The following is a 19,740-nucleotide window of genomic DNA, read 5'->3' on the forward strand; positions in this document are numbered from 1 at the left end:
CTGGTGAATATAATAGAATCAGAGGTATGGAAGGGGAGTGGACTGACGATTCTCGGGGAAAAGGGGAGTGGGGGTGCGGGAAGATACTGAACAAAAACTGTGCACCTATGGATGAGGACAATCGGGAGTGCGGAAAGGGCAGAGGGTGGGGTGGGAACCTGGTGGAGGGGGGTAATTGGGGGGGGGAGAGGAACACATTTGTAATAATCTGAACAATAAAGATTTATTTTTTTTTTAAATGTGGCTCTCAAAAGAAATTTCAATCGTTGTGCTGTTGATGTGGACTAATGAGTTTGCCAACCACTGGCCTAGGCAGCCAATTCCCTGACACTCTCCCCACCTACTGCTGGCTCCGGGGAGGCAGGGAACCAGGGCCGTGGGGTCTGGGGAGGCTGGGCCTGGGTGAGGCTCTGCCGGCTGAGACTTGAGGCAGAGACCCACTCACTGCCTCAGCGTCCTCGGCTGAACAAGGCGACCTGTGTACCAGAGTTGGAATAGCGCCCTGGGGTGCAGCTGTCTCCCTAAGGACCGTCCAGGCTGCCTGGCCTCTGCCCCCAGGCCAGGCCTGTCATATGGGGGAGCCAAAACGATCTGGAAGCTCTAGGGGAGTGGGGGGTGGGGGGGCAGGTGGAAGGCAGGCCACACAGGTGAGCGACCTGTGGCAGAAGGCTGCACTCCCCGCACCGGCCAGGAGGGGGCGACAGCCACACACGTACAGTCAGGCACCTGGCCTTCTGGCCTCCTGTCCTGTCTGTGCCTGGGACTCCCTGAACTACCTGCTGGGTAAGGAGGCTGATTCCCAGAGCAGAGGCAGGAGGGGTGCCAGGAGTGGCCAGGGAAGGCTGTGCCATGCAGCCCTTTCCTGGCCGGCATCCCAGGCTGGCTGCCCGAGTGTGGGAATCCTGTAAATGAAGCCACCACTGGACACACAACATGGGCAAATAACATGCCATCCGGGCTGTTCCCTCCGGGGCATTTCCCGGGCACAGCTGCCCCGGCAGGAGAGGACCATAGAGAGGAGAGCTCAGGGCACACCCGCCTCCTCGGCCCTCTGAGTTCTCACGACAGCCCTCTGGGCAGACACACTAGCGTTTTACATGCCCATTGCACAGATGAGGAGAGTGAGGCTGGACGACTCGTCAAGGCCAAGCAGCTGGCACATAGAGGGCTGGGCCTCCACCCCGGGTCTGTGGGACTCTAGAGCTGGGGCCAGAAGACAGGAGGCTAGTGTCTACCGGAGAGAACTGGAAACCCGTGTGCCCACATGCTGTCCAGAAGGCTCCCAGCAGCCCCATCCACAACAGGCAGGAAGTGGAGACAGCCCAATTACGCAGCAACCGGTCAATGAATAGAAACGTGTACACCCACACAAGGGACTGTCACTCAGCCACGGAAGGGCCCAGGGGCTGACACACCCTGCAGCGTGGCGGGACCTCAGGAACATGGCGCTGAAGTCACCCAGGACCCACAGCAGTTTACGTCTGACTCACAGGAAGTGCGCAGAACAGGCAAACCTGAGGGCGCAGCCAGTCCATGGGTGGTTTCCAGCGGGTGGAGGAGGGGGCGAGGAGGAGGGTTTGCTAAGGAGTATAGTATTGGGGGGAGGAGAACATGGAAATGCTCCCTGGTAATGATTAAAATTATTCCACAGATCCGCCAGAACCGTGCGGCTCAGTGGGCAGAGCGTCGGCCTGCGGACTGAAAGGTCCCAGGTTCGATTCCGGTCAAGGGCATGTACCTTGGTTGCGGGCACATCCCCAGTAGGGGGTGTGCAGGAGGCAGCTGATCGATGTTTCTTTCTCATCTATCGATATGTTTCTAACTCTCTATCCCTCACTCTTTCTCTCTGTAAAAAATCAATAAAATATATTTTATTATATAAAAAAATATATAACTTGTGTAATTATATATTACACAAATCTGCAAATATTATTTTTAAAAAAAACAACACTGAATTGTAAGCTTAAAAATAGTCCACTAACAAAAAAACAAAACAAAAAAAGTGGGGAGACCAGCTCCCCGAGGGGCTGTCAAAAGCCTTGATCCTCCTCCCAGAAGGTTGATGAATGCAAACCTCCCCCTTGGGGGACAGCTCCTTCCGTGGGGTCTGAGTCTGGGGTCCATCCAGCTGAGTCCCCCCTCTTCAGTCCGAAGCAGAAGCCCTGTGCCCTGCGCCCTGGCCACCTGGGCCAGTGACCCTTTCTGAGGAGCAGGAGGCCCTGAGCCGCCGCGGGGTCTCTGACACGGGTGCGCAGGGGCGGGAGAGGGGGTAGGAATGGCAGTCCCACCAGCCCAGCAGCGTGGCGATCCCCCGGCTCGCTCTGCTCACACCCGGGGCCCAGCCCAGGTGCACAGCACGTTACAGTCCGCAGGTCGCTTAGAGGCTCGGGCACACAGCATTCCATCACCGGAGCCATCGGAATGGACGGGGGGGGGCGGTGGAGTGGAGGAGCCAGCCAGGTGGCGTCACTGGCTTTTCGGGGCCCTTGCTGAGGAAGGACTGGACCTGGTGCAGCCACAGGCTCCAGGATAAACATCGGGAGCACCTGCTGCCGGTGGCCTTGCTCTCCGCGCAGCGTCAGCAGCTACATTCCCGCCAGGTGCGAGGCCTCGGGAGACAGACGCCCGGCAGCAGCTGCACCTGTGCCCGCCTCGAGGCCAGGGCAGCCCTGCAGAGGCAGCGCCAGGACCCAGGGTCCGAGTCCAGGCCCACCTGCCCTCCCTGCAGAGCGGCGTCAGGCCTGGCTGAGGCTGGTGTGCGTGGTGAGTCCCCCGCACGCAGCAGACACTCCGCCAACGCTGGTCCTTCTTGCTACGATCATCCTCGGAGCTCGGGGTGGGTGCGGGGGGGGGCGGGGGGGCCAGTGCCTCCTGGCGTTTGGCACACCCACGATGTGTGCAGTCCCCACAAAAGGAAGTTCCCATCACCCAGAAGGAGGCCCCCACCCCACAGCCCCCCACTTCCCCTCCTCCCCGTTCCCGGCCATCACTCACGGGCTCTCTGCGCCTGGAGGGCTGTGCATGTGCACACAGGATGTCACAGTCTGACAGACGCATCCACCCCAGGACAGCCATCCATGTCCCAGAGAGCGGCCCCCCTTCCCCACACCCCTTCCCCATCGGGGCTGTCAGAGCCCAGGAGAACCCGGGAGCCCGGAGGATAAATGAGGTCCATAATCCTCACCCACCCACCCTGGTACAGAGCCAGGGCAGGGACCCGACACAGACACCCAGCCAGCCCACCCCGAGGGCCAGCCGAATCCTCCCCCTGCCGTGTGTGTGTGTGTGTGTGTGTGTGTGTGTGTGTGTCCCAGGCGGGACACAGGCCACCGAGGTGCACAGTGGGACCATGGCTAGGCCCGGGCAGCCGCTCTCGTGGCCTCTGGACACAGCCCATACACAGCCCGGAGGGTCAGGAGCCCAGGCCCCTGGCTAGAAAGGAGGAGGGGCGTGAGGGAGGCCGAGCCTGACCCGCTGCCTCCCCTGACCCCGCTCGGCCACTGTCCACGGGCCCTGGCAAGCCACCAGCCGGCCCGAGCCTCCCGCTCCCCGGCGGGTGGACCAAGGACTCCGGAGGTGCCGGGTCTACGGGGGATGGGGGGCTACTGGGGGAGGGCACTTACGTTCTGCAGGGCGTCCTGGTAGGAGGGGGGCAGGCTGGCGAGCTGGGACTCCGAGTGGTACGGCGAGAAGCCTTTCCGCAGCGTCCGGAACTCCCCGGAGCCCGCCTGCTGCGGGGAGAGGGAGAGGTCAGGGGGAGGAGCCGGGGGGGCTGAGGTCGGTGCCCACCAGGACTGGCCCGGCCCTAGGAGGGGCTCCTCCCTCCGGGCTGGGGTCTGCTCTGGGCCCCTTCTCACACACACACACACACACACACACACACACCTGGGACACACATACACACACAAACACACACACACATACACACACACACAAACACACACACACAAACACACACACCTGGGACACACACACATGCACGTGCACACACACACACACACACACCTGGGACACACACACACACACACACACACACACCTGGGACACACACACACATACACACACACACACACACACCTGGGACACACACACATACACACACACACACACCTGGGACACACACACACACACACACACACACCTGGGACACACACACACACACAAACACACACACCTGGGACACACACACACATACACACTCACACACACACACCTGGGACACACATACACACACAAACACACATATACACACACACACACACACACACACACACACACTGTGCAGCGGCCCTGTACGTCCCATCCAGGCAAGCGCCTCATGGTGCTCCGTGAAGCGCCTGAGCAGCGGAGTAAACAGGTAAGGGGGTGAGTGAATGGGGTGCAGCTCTCCCGCCCTTGGATCTTTGTTCCTCGGCTCCAGCATCCCACCTTTGGGCTCCCCATACCTCCAAGCACCCCCTCTCCAGCCCGAGGCCCAAATCCACAGCAAGTCCTCCTGCCTCCCACAGGTGCCGGTGCTCGCCTCAGGGCGCCCCCACAGCGCCCCCCTCAGGGCACTGGCCCGGGAGCCTCCACCATCACCAGGAGCTCCCACACGCAGGCCTGGGCCTCCGCCCTCTGCACCCACACGAGGCAGTGCCAGCTGGACTCATAAGGGACCCCCAGGGCGAGCTCAGGAGGAGGGAGGGGCGAATGCGTGAGTGAATGAGTGAGTGAGTGAATGAATGAATGAACACATACACACATATCTGGCCTTACATCGTTTCTTTCAGGGCAAAGCAACCCCTCCCCACCCCTCCTGGCAGGGCTGGGGGCTGGGACCCGGGACCGGAGAAGGAGAACCCGGGGTCGTGCCCAATCGGCGCAGGCCCCGTGGGCCCGCCGAGCAGAAGCCACGTGGCATTCCTGGCCCAGGCGCCCTCTCCCCCTCCGAAGGCGAAGGCGGAGGGACCTGCCGGGCAGATAATCTGCGGAACGTCCCATAAATCAGCGGCTGTGGAGTTACCCAAACAAACGCGGGAGGGAGAGGCCGGCCAGGGCAGGGCCGGGGCCAGGCGGCAGCAGCCATGCCTGGGAGCCCCTCCCATCGCCGCCCTCTCACGGTGGCCCCCAAATGTGGCGGGGTCTCCCCAGGGAGACCTTGGCACGCCCTCGATCTTACAGAGGGACCGCCAGGCCCTGATCCGGGCGGCACCTGGGTGACGCCGCGGAGGCACTGAGCCGCCCTGTCCTTCCGCACACGCGGCCCGGGCTCTGCTCCGGCTGCCTCCCCGCCCCCAGCTTCCCTGGCCCGGGACCAGGCAGGCTCTGAAGCAGCCACGTGTTGTTACTCCAAACCCCGGCCTGCGCCTCCTCCCTCCCCAGGAGGGGTGTGTGCACCGGGCGGGCGGGGAGGTTTTTAATTAGCGGCATGCCATTCCCGCCGCCTCGGTGCCCCGGTAAATATTTGCACGTCCTGCACAACTTTATTAGCAGCCTCGGAGCTGGTGGGAAAACACGCAATCTCTCGCCAGGGGCAGCGTGACTAACGACACATCAGAATGAAGAACCGTAATTGCACTTGAATCGAAATTAAAATCCTGGTGTTTGCCTGTCTGTGCCCGGGAAGAGAGAACCCCCCAGGTTTTCATCACTGGGCCTGCGCCTCGGGGGTGGGGGTGGGGGTGGGGCGGGGAAGGGAGGGGAGGGGGCAGGGGCAGGGGCAGGGGCACGGTGCTCTCCGGGGAGGACGCCTGCTGGCCAGCAGCCCCCCTGGCATGGAAAGGGATCTGACACCACAGCAGGAGCGGAGCGGGATGTCCTGAATCCTTAAAAGGGAAGGAAGCCACCCAGGACTGCAAACACAGCAACGGCTCCCCTGCCCGTCCCCCTGGGCCCGGAGGGCGGCTCAGGAGGCCGCGGGGCCTCCGTGTCCACCCTCAAGGGCACGGGGCTCTGTCCAGGGCGGTCACCGCCACGCCACCTGGGCTTAGCGGGGCCACGGCTCTGCCCCAGGCCCCCCTCCCCCCGGGGCTCCTGCCGGCAAAGCTACAGGAACCCACCCGGGGCCCTCGGGCCCCACACCTGCGAGCACTGTCCCAACAGGCTGTGGGGGGCTCCCGCCACAGGGGGTTCTGGTGGGCAGGCCCCCTTTCGGGGTTCCCTCAGGGGCGGCTACTCTCACCTCTGCTGCCTGCCCAAAGGTGACCCAGGACCCCGGGCTGGTCTGTGTGCAGTGGCCGCGGCGGTGCCCCTCAGAGCCACCGTCCCAGGTGACGCTGGCCTGGCCCCTGGGCTCACTGCCCTCCTGGCGCAGGGAGGGGCGGCCCAGGCCTGGGCTCCGGGGATGCCCCCCTGGCTGGCAGGGGCGCAGCGGGGAGCCCAGCCCTGGGCCTGGAGACCCTGCTCGGGCACCCGGGTCAGCTGGGAGCCACTAACTCACGGGGCCGTGGCCAGCCCCTCCTCCCACCCTGCAGTTCGGGGTACCCACAGCAGAGTGGGGCGCTGCAGCCTCACCAGCAGGGGGGGTCCAGTGAAAGTGGGTGAGAAGGGCCTGCATGGAGCAGTCCCCAGGAAGGGACCGAGGGGACCAACAGGCCCACACATTAACTGGTGGCCTCCAGCACACACGCCGACCGAGACTGGGGAACCTGCCACCGAGGTATGTGGCCTTGACGGGAATCGGACCCGGGGCCCTTCATCGAGGGCCAATGCGCTATCCACTGAGCTAACTGGCTAGGGCGGCCCATGGACTTAAAACCCCCGATGTAACCAAGACCAGCAGTGTCTGCCACACTGGCAGCCTCCCCAAGGCTCCCACCAGACCCCCCGCAGCTGCCCTTTGGGAGAAAAGCACCCGTCAGAGGGGCCGGGGCGGGGTGCCCGGGCCAGCAGACACCCCCAGGCCCCAGCTGGCACAGAGAGGCTCGGCTGGGCGGCTGGGATGCATGCCCGGCTGGCCGCGGCTCTCCAGGCCCCTCACAGGAGCGGAGGGCCCCTACGAACCAGATTAATTTTCTCTGTAATTCTAAGAGGCCTCGTTTGCAGGCCATTAAGAGCCTGGCGGGGCGGGGGAAGCGGGGGCAGGGGGTGCCCAGGTCAGCAGGGGGCTCCACGTGCGGTTCAAGTTCGCGGGCATCACCCCCACAGCTGGTGCCGCTCTCTGCTCCCCTCCCCCCACCCCCAACCCCCTCCCTCCCCCCACCCCCGCAATCTCCGGCCCGAAGCCCGAGTCTCACCCTCAGGGTGCGCTGCCAGGGACCCAGGCCTGTGACGGACGGGAGCATGCGGACGAGGTCTCCTCCGTCACATGACTGTCCCCTCACAGGTCCCCCGTGGGTGGGATCTGAGCAACCCACCAACTCGCAGAGTGTCTGCCCGCATGTAAACTGGGGTCAAGAGGGACACTCGGGCCTGGCCAGTGTGCTCAGTGGTTAGAGCACCGGCCTGCGCACCAGAGGGTCACAGACTCCATTCCTGCTCAAGGGCACGCACCCCAGGTGTGGGTTCACTCCCTGTCCTCCCTTCCCCCTCCCCAACCCTTGTCAGGGTGCATGTGGGAGGCAACCAGTCAATGTGTCTCCTCATACTGATACTCCTCTCTCTCTCTGTCTCTCTTCTCTCCCCCCCCCCCCTTTCTCTCTTCCCTTCTGCTCTGAAAAGCAATGGAAAAAGCAGGTGAGGACTTTTAAAAAGGAAGTGCACTCAGCTGCCAGGTGGCCCACCACCTCGGTGTTCTCCACGGCTTGCCCTTTAACCCGGGGGCAGGCACCTCCGCTGTCTCCATTCTGCTGACGGGAACACCCAGGCACCGGGAGGGTACGCCCCTGGCCCAAGGCCGGCCGGCTGGGAAGCGGCGCTTTGGGGATTTGAACCGGACTCTGGCTCAGAGTCCTGGGCGTGGCCTCTCGCTGCTCGGACTCTCACCGCACGTGGGCCGCAGGGGACGCCGGCTAAGCCTCGGGCAAGGAGACGGGTGCAGTGACCGCTCCTCCCGCCCCTGTCGCCAGACTGGCCATCTGCTCAGAAGCTGGGAGCGGGTTCCTCCCTGGCTGAGGAGGAGGCCGGACCAGTTCTGAGGCTCTAACGCATTTAATGAGACCACGTCGCCCATAACAAACGGGTGAGGACGCGATGGCCAGCCCCAAACACCAGCCAGGCGGAGCAGGAGTGGCCCGGAGCCTGTTGGCAGAGCAAAGTGTCACGGGAGACCCGGCTGGCAGAGCCGCCGCTGCAGACAGGCCACAGGCCGGCGTCTCCGGGGGCCTGAGCGGGGACCCCTCTCAGAAGGGCCGGTCCTGCTCGGGGAATCGGGGACAGAACCAAGGCGTCAGCGATGGGCTTGGAGGGGGCGGACCAGCCTGGATGGTCCAAAACTCAGGCCAAGGGCAGAGGAGCGGATCCTCGGGGAGAGGAGGTCCAGGGCACCGCCCGGTGGCACAGTCCCCAGATGCTGAAGCAGCCCAGGGCCCGGGACCAGGAGCAGGGCCGAGGGGAAGAAGGTGAGCCACGGCCCCAGGGACCCCCACGTGCAGGGGGGGTTTCAGTCCGTGCGGCAGGCAATGCCGCGGCCTCACCGTTATCCGTCTTACCGGTGCGGGGACCGAGGCACCGGCACATGCAGAGCTGAGCCCAGGCCGCAGGGCGGGTGGGCGCTGGCTCGGGGGCTCCTCCAGGACCAGAGCCGCTTTCGTGCCCGCCGGGCCACCAGCAGCACAGTCCCTCCTCCTGCCCTCCCCCATCAATTCACCTGTGGATGCCTAACCAGGGCTTCAGAATGCACCCACTTGGAGATGGGTCTCCACAGGGTGACCGAGGAAAAGTGAGGGCCTCAGGGTGGGCCCTACTCCAGTATGACGGAGGAAGCGGGACTCACACACACACGCACACACACACACACACATGCACGCACGCACACACGCACACGCACACATACACGCACACATACACACACGGGCGTGCGCGCGCGCGCACACACACACAGGAGACATTGTAGACACGGAGAGAAGGCAGCCATCTACAAGCTAATGAGCCAGGCCTGGGACACATCCTTCCCTCCCCGCCCTCGGAAGGAATCATCCCGGCCTTGGTCTTGAACTTCCAGCCCCCAGGACCGTGAGACATCACATTTCACTGGTTTAAGCTTCCCGGGGTGTGTCTCTTTTGTTACAGCAGCCCCAGCACACTAATACCATCCCTCACCCATGCCAGGAAATCTGCTCCACCCCGGCCTCAGTTTCCCGCCCTGCGTGGCCCGGCAGGACGGGGCCCCCCGGGGGTAAGCAAGGGGGCAGGCAGGCAGGCTGTGGGCTGCTCGGTCCCGGGCCCCGCAGGCTGCCTGCCCGCCCCCACGTGGCCGCCGGCTTGCCCGGGGTGACAGCTCTGCGAGCGAGTTCCTGCGCTGTGAAAGCGGGCTCTGGGCGCGCACAGGCTCCATTTATCAGCCCAGCAGGGGAGGGACCGGGGGAAGAGGGAGCACAGGCCCGGCATCCATCACAGCCCCGCGCCCCAGCCTGGCGGCCGCAGAGACTCCGCAGGAAAAATAATGGCGCGTCCGGGGCCGGCGATGAATCACCGCGGAGGAAGCAGCTGTGTTGATGAAATTTTAAAGCTGACGGGAGAAGGAAAACACGGACGGCAATACCCTCATCCTGCCAGCGAGCCCTCGGCCACGTGTTTTAATTAAAGCTGCTTCCGAGTTAAACGGGGGCCGTGGGGGGAGGGGGCGGGGCAGTGGGAAGGGGGACTCCACGCAGGCTCTCTGCCCTCCCACCCCAACGCCAACGCCACGCCCCGCTAAGGCAGACCCCAGAATGCCACTGCTCTCCCGGCTCCGCCGACCGGCGGGTCCCTCGCTTTGCAGAGCTGCAGGTTCCGTGCCACCCGACCTCAGCGACAGGCCGTGGGTGCTGGAATCGTAAAAATCTCACAGGCCAGCGCTCATGAGGCCGAGGCCAGGACCCATCCGCAGCAGCAATCGCGTCAAGGTTCCCAAACGTAGTCATCCACCCGTCACTTGATTACCTCCAGAGACGAGGCGCTCACTCCCTTAGAAAGCAGCTCTCCCTGGTTAAGCAGACCCTCCCTATTCTGGGCAAAAACCAGCAGGCATGGCCTCTTGGCCTAGGACTCTGGGGGGAAGAGAGGGAGGAGGGGGGCAGTGGCTCCGTCCAGCTGTGCTGAGCATCGGAGACACACCTGTGACGAACCCTGCAGCCCAGCCCCGAACAGCTGACAGTCCGGCAGGGCTGGGGCCAGGCTTCCCCAGGAGGGTCCCGGAAACTACGGGCAGCGGTGGGCAGCCCACGGGCCAGAAGCTCAGAACGAGGGCCAAGCCACTCGGGGGCGGGTGGGAAGGCCGTTGGCAGGAGGCCACCCCGAGTGGGCAGCCATGTCTTGCCGGGAAGATGAGGGCTGAATAAATCGCACCTGCCCTGGCCCCCTTTGGGACAAGGCCAGTATTCTCTCCGAGGGCCAGGTCCTGTGCACGGCTCTCCCACCTCCGCTGTCCTCCCAGAGCACCCTCACACACGGGAGTCCTACTGAGGGGGGCAAGAAGGTGGTCAGGCCGGGAAACGGGGAGCCTGAGCTCCCTGAGGGCGGGGTGACATTCAGCCAGAGATGGATACAAAGGACAGAGAGGCTAGCCAGCTGGCCCCTGGCACCCCAGCCAGGGCTGACCACAGCCTCCATCTACCCCGGCTCAGCAGGAAAGGCCCGTCCCGCTGGCGGGCAGCCCCACCCCGGCCAGCCACCCTGCCCTGCCCTGCCTCTCACTGCTCCATCCTCGCCGCTGAGTCTCTAATCCACCAGCCCAGCGCTGGGAATAAGACGTGACCTCACCTGTCCGGGGCAGCGGCCAGGCCCAGCAGGGGAAGGGGTGACCCCCGCTCTGAGAGGACTGGGTTACCTCCAGAGACGGTGCACTCACTACCAGACAAAGCAGCTCTCCCTGGTTAACCAGACCTTCCCTGTTCTGGGCGAAAACCAGCCTGGCCTCTGGGCCTAGGACTCGGGGGGTGGGCGGCAGTGGCTCCGTCCAGCTGTGCTGAGCATTGGAGACACACGTGTGACCACGCAGACCCTCAGCCCAGACCCTGAACAGCTGACAGTCCAGCAGGTGGTGGGGCATGGAGGTTTCCACGTGGGGCCTCTGGGGCTTTCCTTCACCCTCACCCACCCAGGGGGCCAAGCAGCCCACTTCCTCAGCCATCGTGTGTCACCCCGTCTCCGGGACAGGCCCTGGGCAGCCCCCGGGAGCTCGGAGTCCACGCGGGGACAGACGGAAGGACCCAGAGGCTTGGAGCACAGGTTAGGCGCCGGCAGCCGAGGCCGCTTGGGCCAGGAGTGGCAGGCCGGTGGGAGGGGCAGGCCGGTGGGTGGAGCCCGTAAGCTGGGCCAGGGGCGGCCTGGGAGCCGGCCTACCTGTGCGAGGAGCTTGTCACCCTCCAGCAGCTTCACCTTGGTCTCCAGCTGTCGGACGTAGGTGGCCGAGGGATCTGCAACAGACAAGGGAGCACGTGAGCATCCGGTTCCGTCTCCGGCGGGAGCCCTGCCTTCCCCTCCCTCTCCCTCCGCAGAAAGGAGGGGAGGGGTTCCCTCGCCTGGTGCAGGTGGGGAAACTGAGGCTCCAGAACATGCCAACGCCGCATTTGCCACCCTGGGCCTGATGCTCAGAGCTCTGCAAATGCTCACACCTGTCAGAATTGCTATCATCAACAAATCAACAAACGACAAGTGCTGGCGAGGTTGCGGAGAAAAAGGAACCCTCGTGCACTGCTGGTGGGAATGCAGACTGGTGCAACCACTGTGGAGAACAGTGTGGAGTTTCCTCAAAAAACTGAAAATGGAACTCCCATTTGACCCAGTAATCCCACTCCTAGGAATATATCCCAAGAAACTAGAAACACCAATCAGAAAGGATATATGCAACTCTATGTTCATAGCAGCACAATCTACAATAGCTAGAATTTAGAAACAGCCTAGGTGCCCGTAAGCAGATGACTGGATCAGGAAACTATGGTACATCTACACAATGGAATACTATGCTGCCACAAAAAAGAAGGAATTCTTATCATTTGCAGCAACCTGGATGGAATTGGAGAACATCATGCTGAGTGAAATAAGCCAGTCAATGCAATAAAAACACCACCTGATCTCACTCATTTATGAATAATAAAGAACATTATAAACTGAAGAACCAAAAGATAGATATAGAGACAGTAAAGCATCAAACAGCGGGAAGGGTAGGGAGATCTGGGGGCGATAACAGATCAACCAAAGAACTTGCATGCATGCACATAAGCATAACCAATGGACGCAAAACTCTGGGGAGGGAGGGCATGTATGGGAGTGGGGGGGGGGAGATTGGTAAGATATGTACACATATAATACCTTAATTAAAAAATGAAGAAAAAAATAAGAATTCTGCAAACGGTGTGTGGGGCGGGCACACAGGGCCTCCGCCGTCCTGGCAGGACTCTGACCAGCGCCAGGCCAGCCAGACACTCCCCCCCACACCCCCCACCCCCGGTTCCGAATGCAGCAAGGAGCGAATCCACCCTCCCTCACCACACAGCCCCTTGGCAATCGTATCAGGAAAACAGGCAGAATTCCACCTCCCCCGCACTCTGTCCCGTGTGTCCCCCCCACACACTGTGTTCTACACCCCCCCGTCCCCCCACCAGGACCCTGGCCCTGCCTCAGCCGCCGGCCAGAGGAGGAGGTGATGACAGAGTCACCAGGCCAGCCCGCGAGCAGGGAGCGCTGGGATGGAGGCCAAGGCAGAGGGCTGGGGCAGGGCGGCCAGGGTCCCCAACCATCTCAGCAGGTGTGGGTGCAGGTGCGGATGCAGAGGGGAAAGAAGGGGAGTCCGGCTGAGCCAGACATCGTGGGGCACCTCCCCGCGGGGCAGTAGCCCTGGGAGGGGTCAGTCTGTGTGCCGTGTGCCTCTTGTCCACATGAGCACTCGCCAGAGCCTGCACGGCCCAAACGCCAGCCTGGACCCAGGCCCCCCCAGGCCGGTCACTGCTCCCCAAGAGGATGCAGAGTCTCCCAGGTCACGCCAGACCTGCGGCCCACGCCAGCACCATAACCCCCCACCACCACCACCACCGCCTGGGGGACGCGGGACCCAGGGGACAGACCCCCTGGGCCTCTCACACTCCTGGGGGCGGGCCAGAGGGGCTGGGGTGCTGCCGGGGGGCACGCTGCACCTCACACCCCTCACCCCACACCCGTGGGAACAAGGAGGCACCCGTCCACTCTCAGCTCATGGCTGGCACAGCCCCCCGGCAACCTCACGGATGGCATGACTGTCCCCGACGGGTGCCCTGCAGGACTGGACAGCTGCAGCCCCTGCCAGAACACCGTGACCTTCTGCAGGGGGCGTGGCCCGGCCCCAGAGCTCCCGGCCCTCACAGGCCTCCCCAGAGATGAGGTGGCTTCCTGCAGAGGTGCATTTGCCCTCCGCCTGCTTCTGTGCTCCTAAGCCCAGGGAGGGGCCTCCGGAGCCCGCCCGCAGCCTGGGCCAGACCCGGAGCATCTGCGTTTGTGGAGCATCGGGCCAGCCCTGGGCGGAGCGAAGGAGCCGACACCTCCCGCTCCACCGCCCAGTCACCCCTCAGGAATTCGGAGCCTGTGGAGCTGGGAGGAGTGGCTCCCAGCCAGGCCGGCCCACACTCAGCTCCAGGGGTGACGTTGGTGACCACAGCCTGGGGGGGTTGGGGCTCCCCACTCTAGCCTCACCTCACCCCGCTCTGGGGCGCTCCCTCTGACCGCCGAGGAGTCCGGGTTCAGAGCGGTCATGTGGCTTGTCCGGAGCACAGGGCAGGGCAGTGCGGGGGGGTGTCAGACTCAGGCTGTGGCCCCCAAGTCCTCTCCACAGGGACCCCGTGTACGCGGCCAGCATGGGGCAGACCACCTGCCCGGGCGGTAGGCCTGGCTGCAGCTGGCAAGAGGCCCTGAGGTCACTACAGCTCACGCCTGGTGCTGGCCACAGCCTGTTTATTCATCCGTCACCCCAAAACTGACGAGCAGCTCCCATGTCCCTTCCCACCTTCCGGCCCGGCAAACAGGCCTGATGGGAAGGCCTCCGTGTCCAGGGTGTGCTGGGCACAAGGACGGAACCGGGGTACAGCCCTGTGTGTGCTCGCACGCTGCTAACAGGAGGGTTCCCCGGAACACCCACTGGGAAACAACGAACGGGACACACTCCAGAGGCACCCCAGCTCCCCCACCCATGCAGGCCAAGACAAGGAGGCCCGGGGGGCTCCCTGGGTGGGGTCGGTGGGGGACAGGAGGAGCCACCACACACCATGACACATGGCGGCCCCTGCATCCGGCGAGGGTCCAGCAGGCACCGTCCCCGCCTTCCGGGTGAGGAGGCCATGAGGAGCACACTGCCCCCCCCAACCCCCCCGGGCGGGAGGGTGAGCAGGGAGGCCCAGGGCATAGCCCCACTCCTCAGCGCCCAGGGCCACCCCGAGGCCAGGGCCCAGGGCTCAGGGCCCAGGGCCTGGGCCCGCCGGGCACAGCGCTGAGCCCAGGAGAGGGAGCACCGACCTGTCCGGCACTAAGGGGCACACACATCCCTGCACAGCCGGAACCTTCCGGACAGGCACGCTGCCACCCCCGGTCCCGGGGCCATGGGGTCCTGCCTCTTCCTGCCATTCCCATGGGTGGGTGGGGGGGGCGGTTTAATGATTGCACCTTCATGTTGCACAGCCAGCCACTGACGTCACTTACGCTGTTAATCCATGGGCGGCAGCAGGGTGGCCGGGAGGGCGCCTGACGGCGGGCTCGGCCAGCCCCCTCTGCCCATTTCTCCCAGATCCGGTCTGGGCACCCTTCCTGAGGCCCAGCCCCAAGCCTGCCCTCCCCCGGGCCCACAGGCTCCAGGCCGCCTCCTGCACGTCCGGATAAGCCCCGCCACGCCGGGCCCGTCCCCGCACTCCGGAGCGCTGCTTTTCCCCTCCCCACGAGACGCGTGGAGCACAGACTGGCATGGAGGCAGCAGACCTGCCAACAAGCCTCAGGGTCCTCGCTGGGCAGCGGGCGCTGGGACCGGCCACTGCTCCTGTCTGAGCCAGCAGTGCTCTCAGCCACAGCCACGGGCCCCAACACCCAGCCCCCAGGACGGCGGTGAGGAGAGGAGGGGACAGACCAGGCCCAGGAGAGGGACACAGGCCCTTCCCACAGATGGCAACTCCCCCTGCCCACGGCCACGGCCAGCACCAGACCTCAGGGCCCTCGGCCTGGCGCAGGCCGGCTGTCCTCCCGAACCGGCCACCCGTGGCCCGGCCCCGAGGCCACGTCCACGCCCCTCTCTGTGTGGGTTTGCCACAGAGAACACAGCACACATCAGACCACCGGGTGTGCCGGTTTTCGTTTGGATTCCAGGAGAACCACACGAGAGTCTTCAAACATGTGATGTCATCGGTGGTTCCAGGCGCGTGGACCCTACAGCACTCACTCTTCGGTGAAGAGTGCCCACGGGGTCACCGGAGGAGCAGACTCACACCTGTCACCCTCCGGACGACAATGTGCAGACACATGTCAGCGCCAACGAGGGGGCGGGACACAAAGCCACCGGGAGGCACGGAAATACCGTTCCGTGGGAGGACACGCGGCTTTTTCATTTGCTCGTGCCATTTTTGTTCATTTTCAAGTCCTCTCCTTCAAGGAGAGTGAGAGATCTTTCTTCTATACGAAGGAGGATGGCCTGGCCCAAGTGGCCCAGAGGCTGAGCCTCTACCTATGAACCAGGAGGTCACGATTTGATTCCCGGTCAAGGGAACGTGCCCAGGGTGTGGGCTCGATCCCCAGTGTGATCTGAAATCAATACATATATATATACACACACACACACACACTAGAGGCCCGATGCACGAAAATTCGTGCATGAGTAGACCTGCCTTCCCTCGGCTGCTGGTCCCTCCGGCACCGGACCCTCCTCCGGCAGCCAGCAGGCACCGGGGACCGGGCTGCTTCCCTCCGGCCCCAGCTTCGACAGGAAGGACGTCTGGTCCAATTAGCATATTGCCCTTTTATTATTATAGATGCATACTTTTGAAGAGCTATGAAAAGGAGAGGGGTTACATGACTGCACTTTGACATTGCACACGGACGTCACTTACGCTGTTAATCCATGGGCGGCAGCAGGGTGGCCGGGAGGGCGCCTGACGGCGGGCTCGGCCAGCCCCCTCTGCCCACTTCTTCCAGATCCAGTCTGGGCGCCCTTCCTGAGGCCCAGCCCCAAGCCTGCCCTCCCCCGGGCCCACAGGCTCCAGGCCGCCTCCTGCACGTCCGGATAAGCCCCCGCCACGCCGGGCCCGTCCCCACACTCAGCTGCCCGCGGCCTGGAGCCACAGAGCAGTTCGTCTGGTCACTCACAGCAGGCGCCCCGGATGGGGAAGACTGAGAGCGGGTGGACCCTGCGGGGTGGGGGCAGGAGACCGGGAAGGGCTGGACACCGGGGTGGGGTGGGGGTGGGGGTGGGGAGATCCTCCCCAGCAGCCTCAGGCACGTCATGATCCCGCGGGCGCCGCAGAGCCCCAGCCTCTCGGCGAGAGCGTGTAATTAAATTAATCCCGGGTCGCAGGGATGAGAGGAGCCTCGAGGGAGGGAAGCGTCATTTCCCGGCTTCGCTGCTGTGGGGAGGAGGGGACTCCAGGCTGGGCTGGTGCGGTGTGCCCTCGGACCTTCCCAGCCCCTCTGGGGCCCTGGGCCAGTTAATTCCAGAGGCTTCGTGATGCAGCTTCCATCTGAGGGGAGCGGGGGAGAGGGGTTCGGGGGGAGGGGGGGTTCCATGCTGGCTTCCAGGGGCCAGACACCAGCCCTCCTCGCAGGCCCTCTGTGCAGCCTGGCGGGCAGGCGTCCCGTCTGCAGGCCGGGGAGCCCCTCCCCACTAGTGCTGCTCGGGTCCAGCCCAGGAGCCGTGTGCTGGGCGTGGTGTGACCATCTGGAGACCCTGCCTCCTGGAGGGCTGCCGGGCCAGGCCCCAGCCCCCTCCCCGCCTGGCTTCTCCTCCCTGGCTAGGCGGTGTGGCCCCAGCCTCACCTTCAATCCAAACGGTAAGATTCGGGGGGCCAGAGGCCGCATCTGATCACCCCTGTAACCTCCTCCTCACCTGGCTCACTGCTCAGCACACAGTGGGCCCTCAGAAAAAGTCCGAGGGCCTCTCCCTCCACTTCACTAGGAGGGTCCATGGCAGGCAACCAGGCGGCCTGCCTCCCGGCCGCACTCCTTCCTCCCGCTCAGGGCTGCTGCCCTCGCCTGTGACACCCAAACGTGTCCCGGTCTCCCCGGGACACCACTCCCCAGGGTCTGCCAGTGGCCCTGTCTCTTTTCAAGGTCTTGGTGGTGTAGCCCACAGCCCACCAACACTTAGGACCCTGGGCAGTCCTAACGGTCACCACTGACTGAATTCCTGCAGAGCAGAACCCAGGACTAGAGAGTAGTCAAGGTCACGAGAGTCCAGGCCGCCCGAGGGGGTGAGCTCCCCGTCGCTAGGGGAAAGCAAGCAGAGGCTGCAGGGTCTGGGCGCAGGTGTGAGGAGGACACGGGGAGCTGCCCTCCGACCTCCATGCAGACGTGCTCCCTCTGCTTCCCCCTGATCCTCCTGGGGACGCGGCCGGGTCAGCAGAGCAATAGGGTGCTCAGAGAGAGCGCAGAGCCGGCACCGGCAGGACCAGCGCGACACATGCCTGTCCGGGGACACGGGCCCTTCTGGGAGGGTCCCTCGACCTCATGAGAGAGCAGGAGGAGCCACCTCATGGGCTGAGGAGCAAAGAGCGGAGGAGAGAGGCCGGCCTAAGGGCGAGGGGAGCGGAGAACAAGGATGTGCTGATGGGGAGAAATCAGGGGCTCCTGCCTGGAGGCGGCGGCACCTGAGCCGAGCGCTGAAGAGCAAAGCAGGACAGGCAGGCAAGCAAGTCGGGGTCGAAAGGCGAGTCCGCGGGCACAGCCTGGGCAAAGGCACGGAGGCGGCCCCGTGCCAGGCAGGCTCAGGAACACCCGACCGCGGGCACCCGCCTCCTGGCACACACCGCAGCTGCAGGAGGTGCGGGCCGAATGTGAGACGGGCGTTACTTATGGATGAGGGCGAGCGGGCCGAGGGCGGCCTATCGGGGAGCATCAGGTTCCTGTGAGGACACCGCCCCGCGGCGGCGGCTGCCCTGCGCCGGGCAGGCGGGGAGGTCCGGGCTCGCCGGCCCCGCCGCGCCCTCCTCCCGCCCGGCCTGCCCACCGGGGCTGCCCGCGGGGGTCTGCAGGGGCCGAGGCAGCCGCCTGCACACTGAGCACGGACTTCCGTTCCCCGGTCATGGGGAAGAGCTCTCACGCCCTGGCAGGGCACAGAGCGGGAGCCTTCTTTCCCGTCCACCGAGCAGAGCCCCGACCCCCATCGCCACGGGCAGCCCGCACGCCGAGCCAGGAGCGCAGCCTCGGTGTTACCGGCCCCTGTGCGTCTCAGCGAGGCCGAAGTCGCCCCGTGGAAACGCAGCCGGGGCCTCGCTGACGTCCGTGGGCCCGCGGCCCGCTCCGTCCACAGCCCGCCTCCTGGTCCAGAGTCCAGACCACGGGAACCCCCACCGCCACGGACGAAGGAAACGGACCAGCCCTCAGCGCGGGGCCCCACCCTCTCCATCCGGAGCCCCCGCAGGAAATAATATGAATGGCAGCAGAGAAAAACCGATCAGGGCGTGAATGAATGGAAACGGATCTCTCCCCACGCCGGCCGCTCGGCCTCCGAGAAGAAGGCGCAAGGCCGGCCCCCCGCTGCCACCGGCCCTCTGGGTGCTCAGCCCCTCCAGGGACCCCTGTGCGCGCCCTGCTCACCCAGGGCTGTGGGGCGCCTGGCCGGTCAGTCCAGGCAAAGCCAGGAGGCGCCCCGTCCACGCTGACATCTGAGGGAGCAGCCAGGAGAGAGGAAGCCGGGTGCCACCTCCTCGTACAGGACGAGCCCGGGGTCAGAGCCGAAGCCTCCATCCCTCCCCAGCCTGCCCGGGGGAAGCCGGCCGCGCCACACGGAAACCGTGTCCTCGCTGGGAACCAGGACTCCGCTCCCGGCCTCCGATGCTCCCGCCCGGAAATGAACCCGCGCTGCAGGTGACAATGATATGGGTGTCCCCTCCCCCACCAGCCCCGATGTCACCCGGAACGGGCGTTGCTGACAGAGGCCGGGACCCCGGCCCCACAGCATGGCAGCGCCTGCCTCCTCGGGTCTCTGTCCCTGGGGGAGGGGCCTGGCGTCCACACACGGTAGCCGCCCTCCCGGGCGCTAAAGCACACGCAGCCCGGCCCGCGTGGCCCCGTGGGTGAGCGGCGACCTGTGAACAGGAGGTCCCGGTTTGATTCCCGGCCAGGGCACAGGCCCGGGCTGTGGGCTCGATCCCCAGTGGTAAGCGTACAGGAGGCCGCCGATCCGTGATGCTCTCTCTTCGTTAATGTTTCTCTCTCTCCCTCTCCCTTCTGCTCTGAAATCAGAACAACGTTTCTGTAATAAATATATTTTTAAAATAAATAAAAATGAAGTACACTCAGAGCTGTGAACCCCTGCTGAGCAGTCACTGTTCAAATCCCCCCCCGCCTCCTGGGCTCCATCCCGAGGGACCCCAGTCCTGCCCGGCCCTGACTTTCCTTGGTGGTGTGACCTCCCGAGAGGGCAGGGCTGAAGTCGGGGGGTGGGGTGAGGGGTGGACAAACATTTATGGACCCTCCCGGAATGGATGTGCCAAGCCCCTTAGGCCACTGGTCGGCAAA

The 19,740-nt window shown here is 64.5% G+C and overlaps 1 protein-coding gene across 3 annotated transcripts in view; it reads right to left on the reverse strand.

The window, feature by feature from the left end:
* CCDC85C (coiled-coil domain containing 85C) overlaps positions 1–19,740 on the reverse strand; it is a 66,712-nt gene that overhangs the window by 7,619 nt on the left and 39,353 nt on the right. For 2 of the 3 annotated variants that reach the window (XM_084888890.1, XM_084888888.1), the window contains exons 2-3: positions 11,404–11,477; positions 3,624–3,731 (exon numbers count right to left, since the gene is read on the reverse strand). In XM_084888890.1, the coding sequence (XP_084745016.1) occupies positions 3,624–3,731; positions 11,404–11,477 (182 nt within the window). The remainder of the gene's footprint in view (positions 1–3,623; positions 3,732–11,403; positions 11,478–19,740) is intronic. The other variant, XM_084888889.1, reaches the window with a different exon arrangement.

The sequence above is a fragment of the Pipistrellus hanaki genome (assembly GCF_964339955.1).
Source record: "Pipistrellus hanaki genome assembly, chromosome: 1".
Lineage (NCBI taxonomy): Eukaryota > Metazoa > Chordata > Mammalia > Chiroptera > Vespertilionidae > Pipistrellus > Pipistrellus hanaki.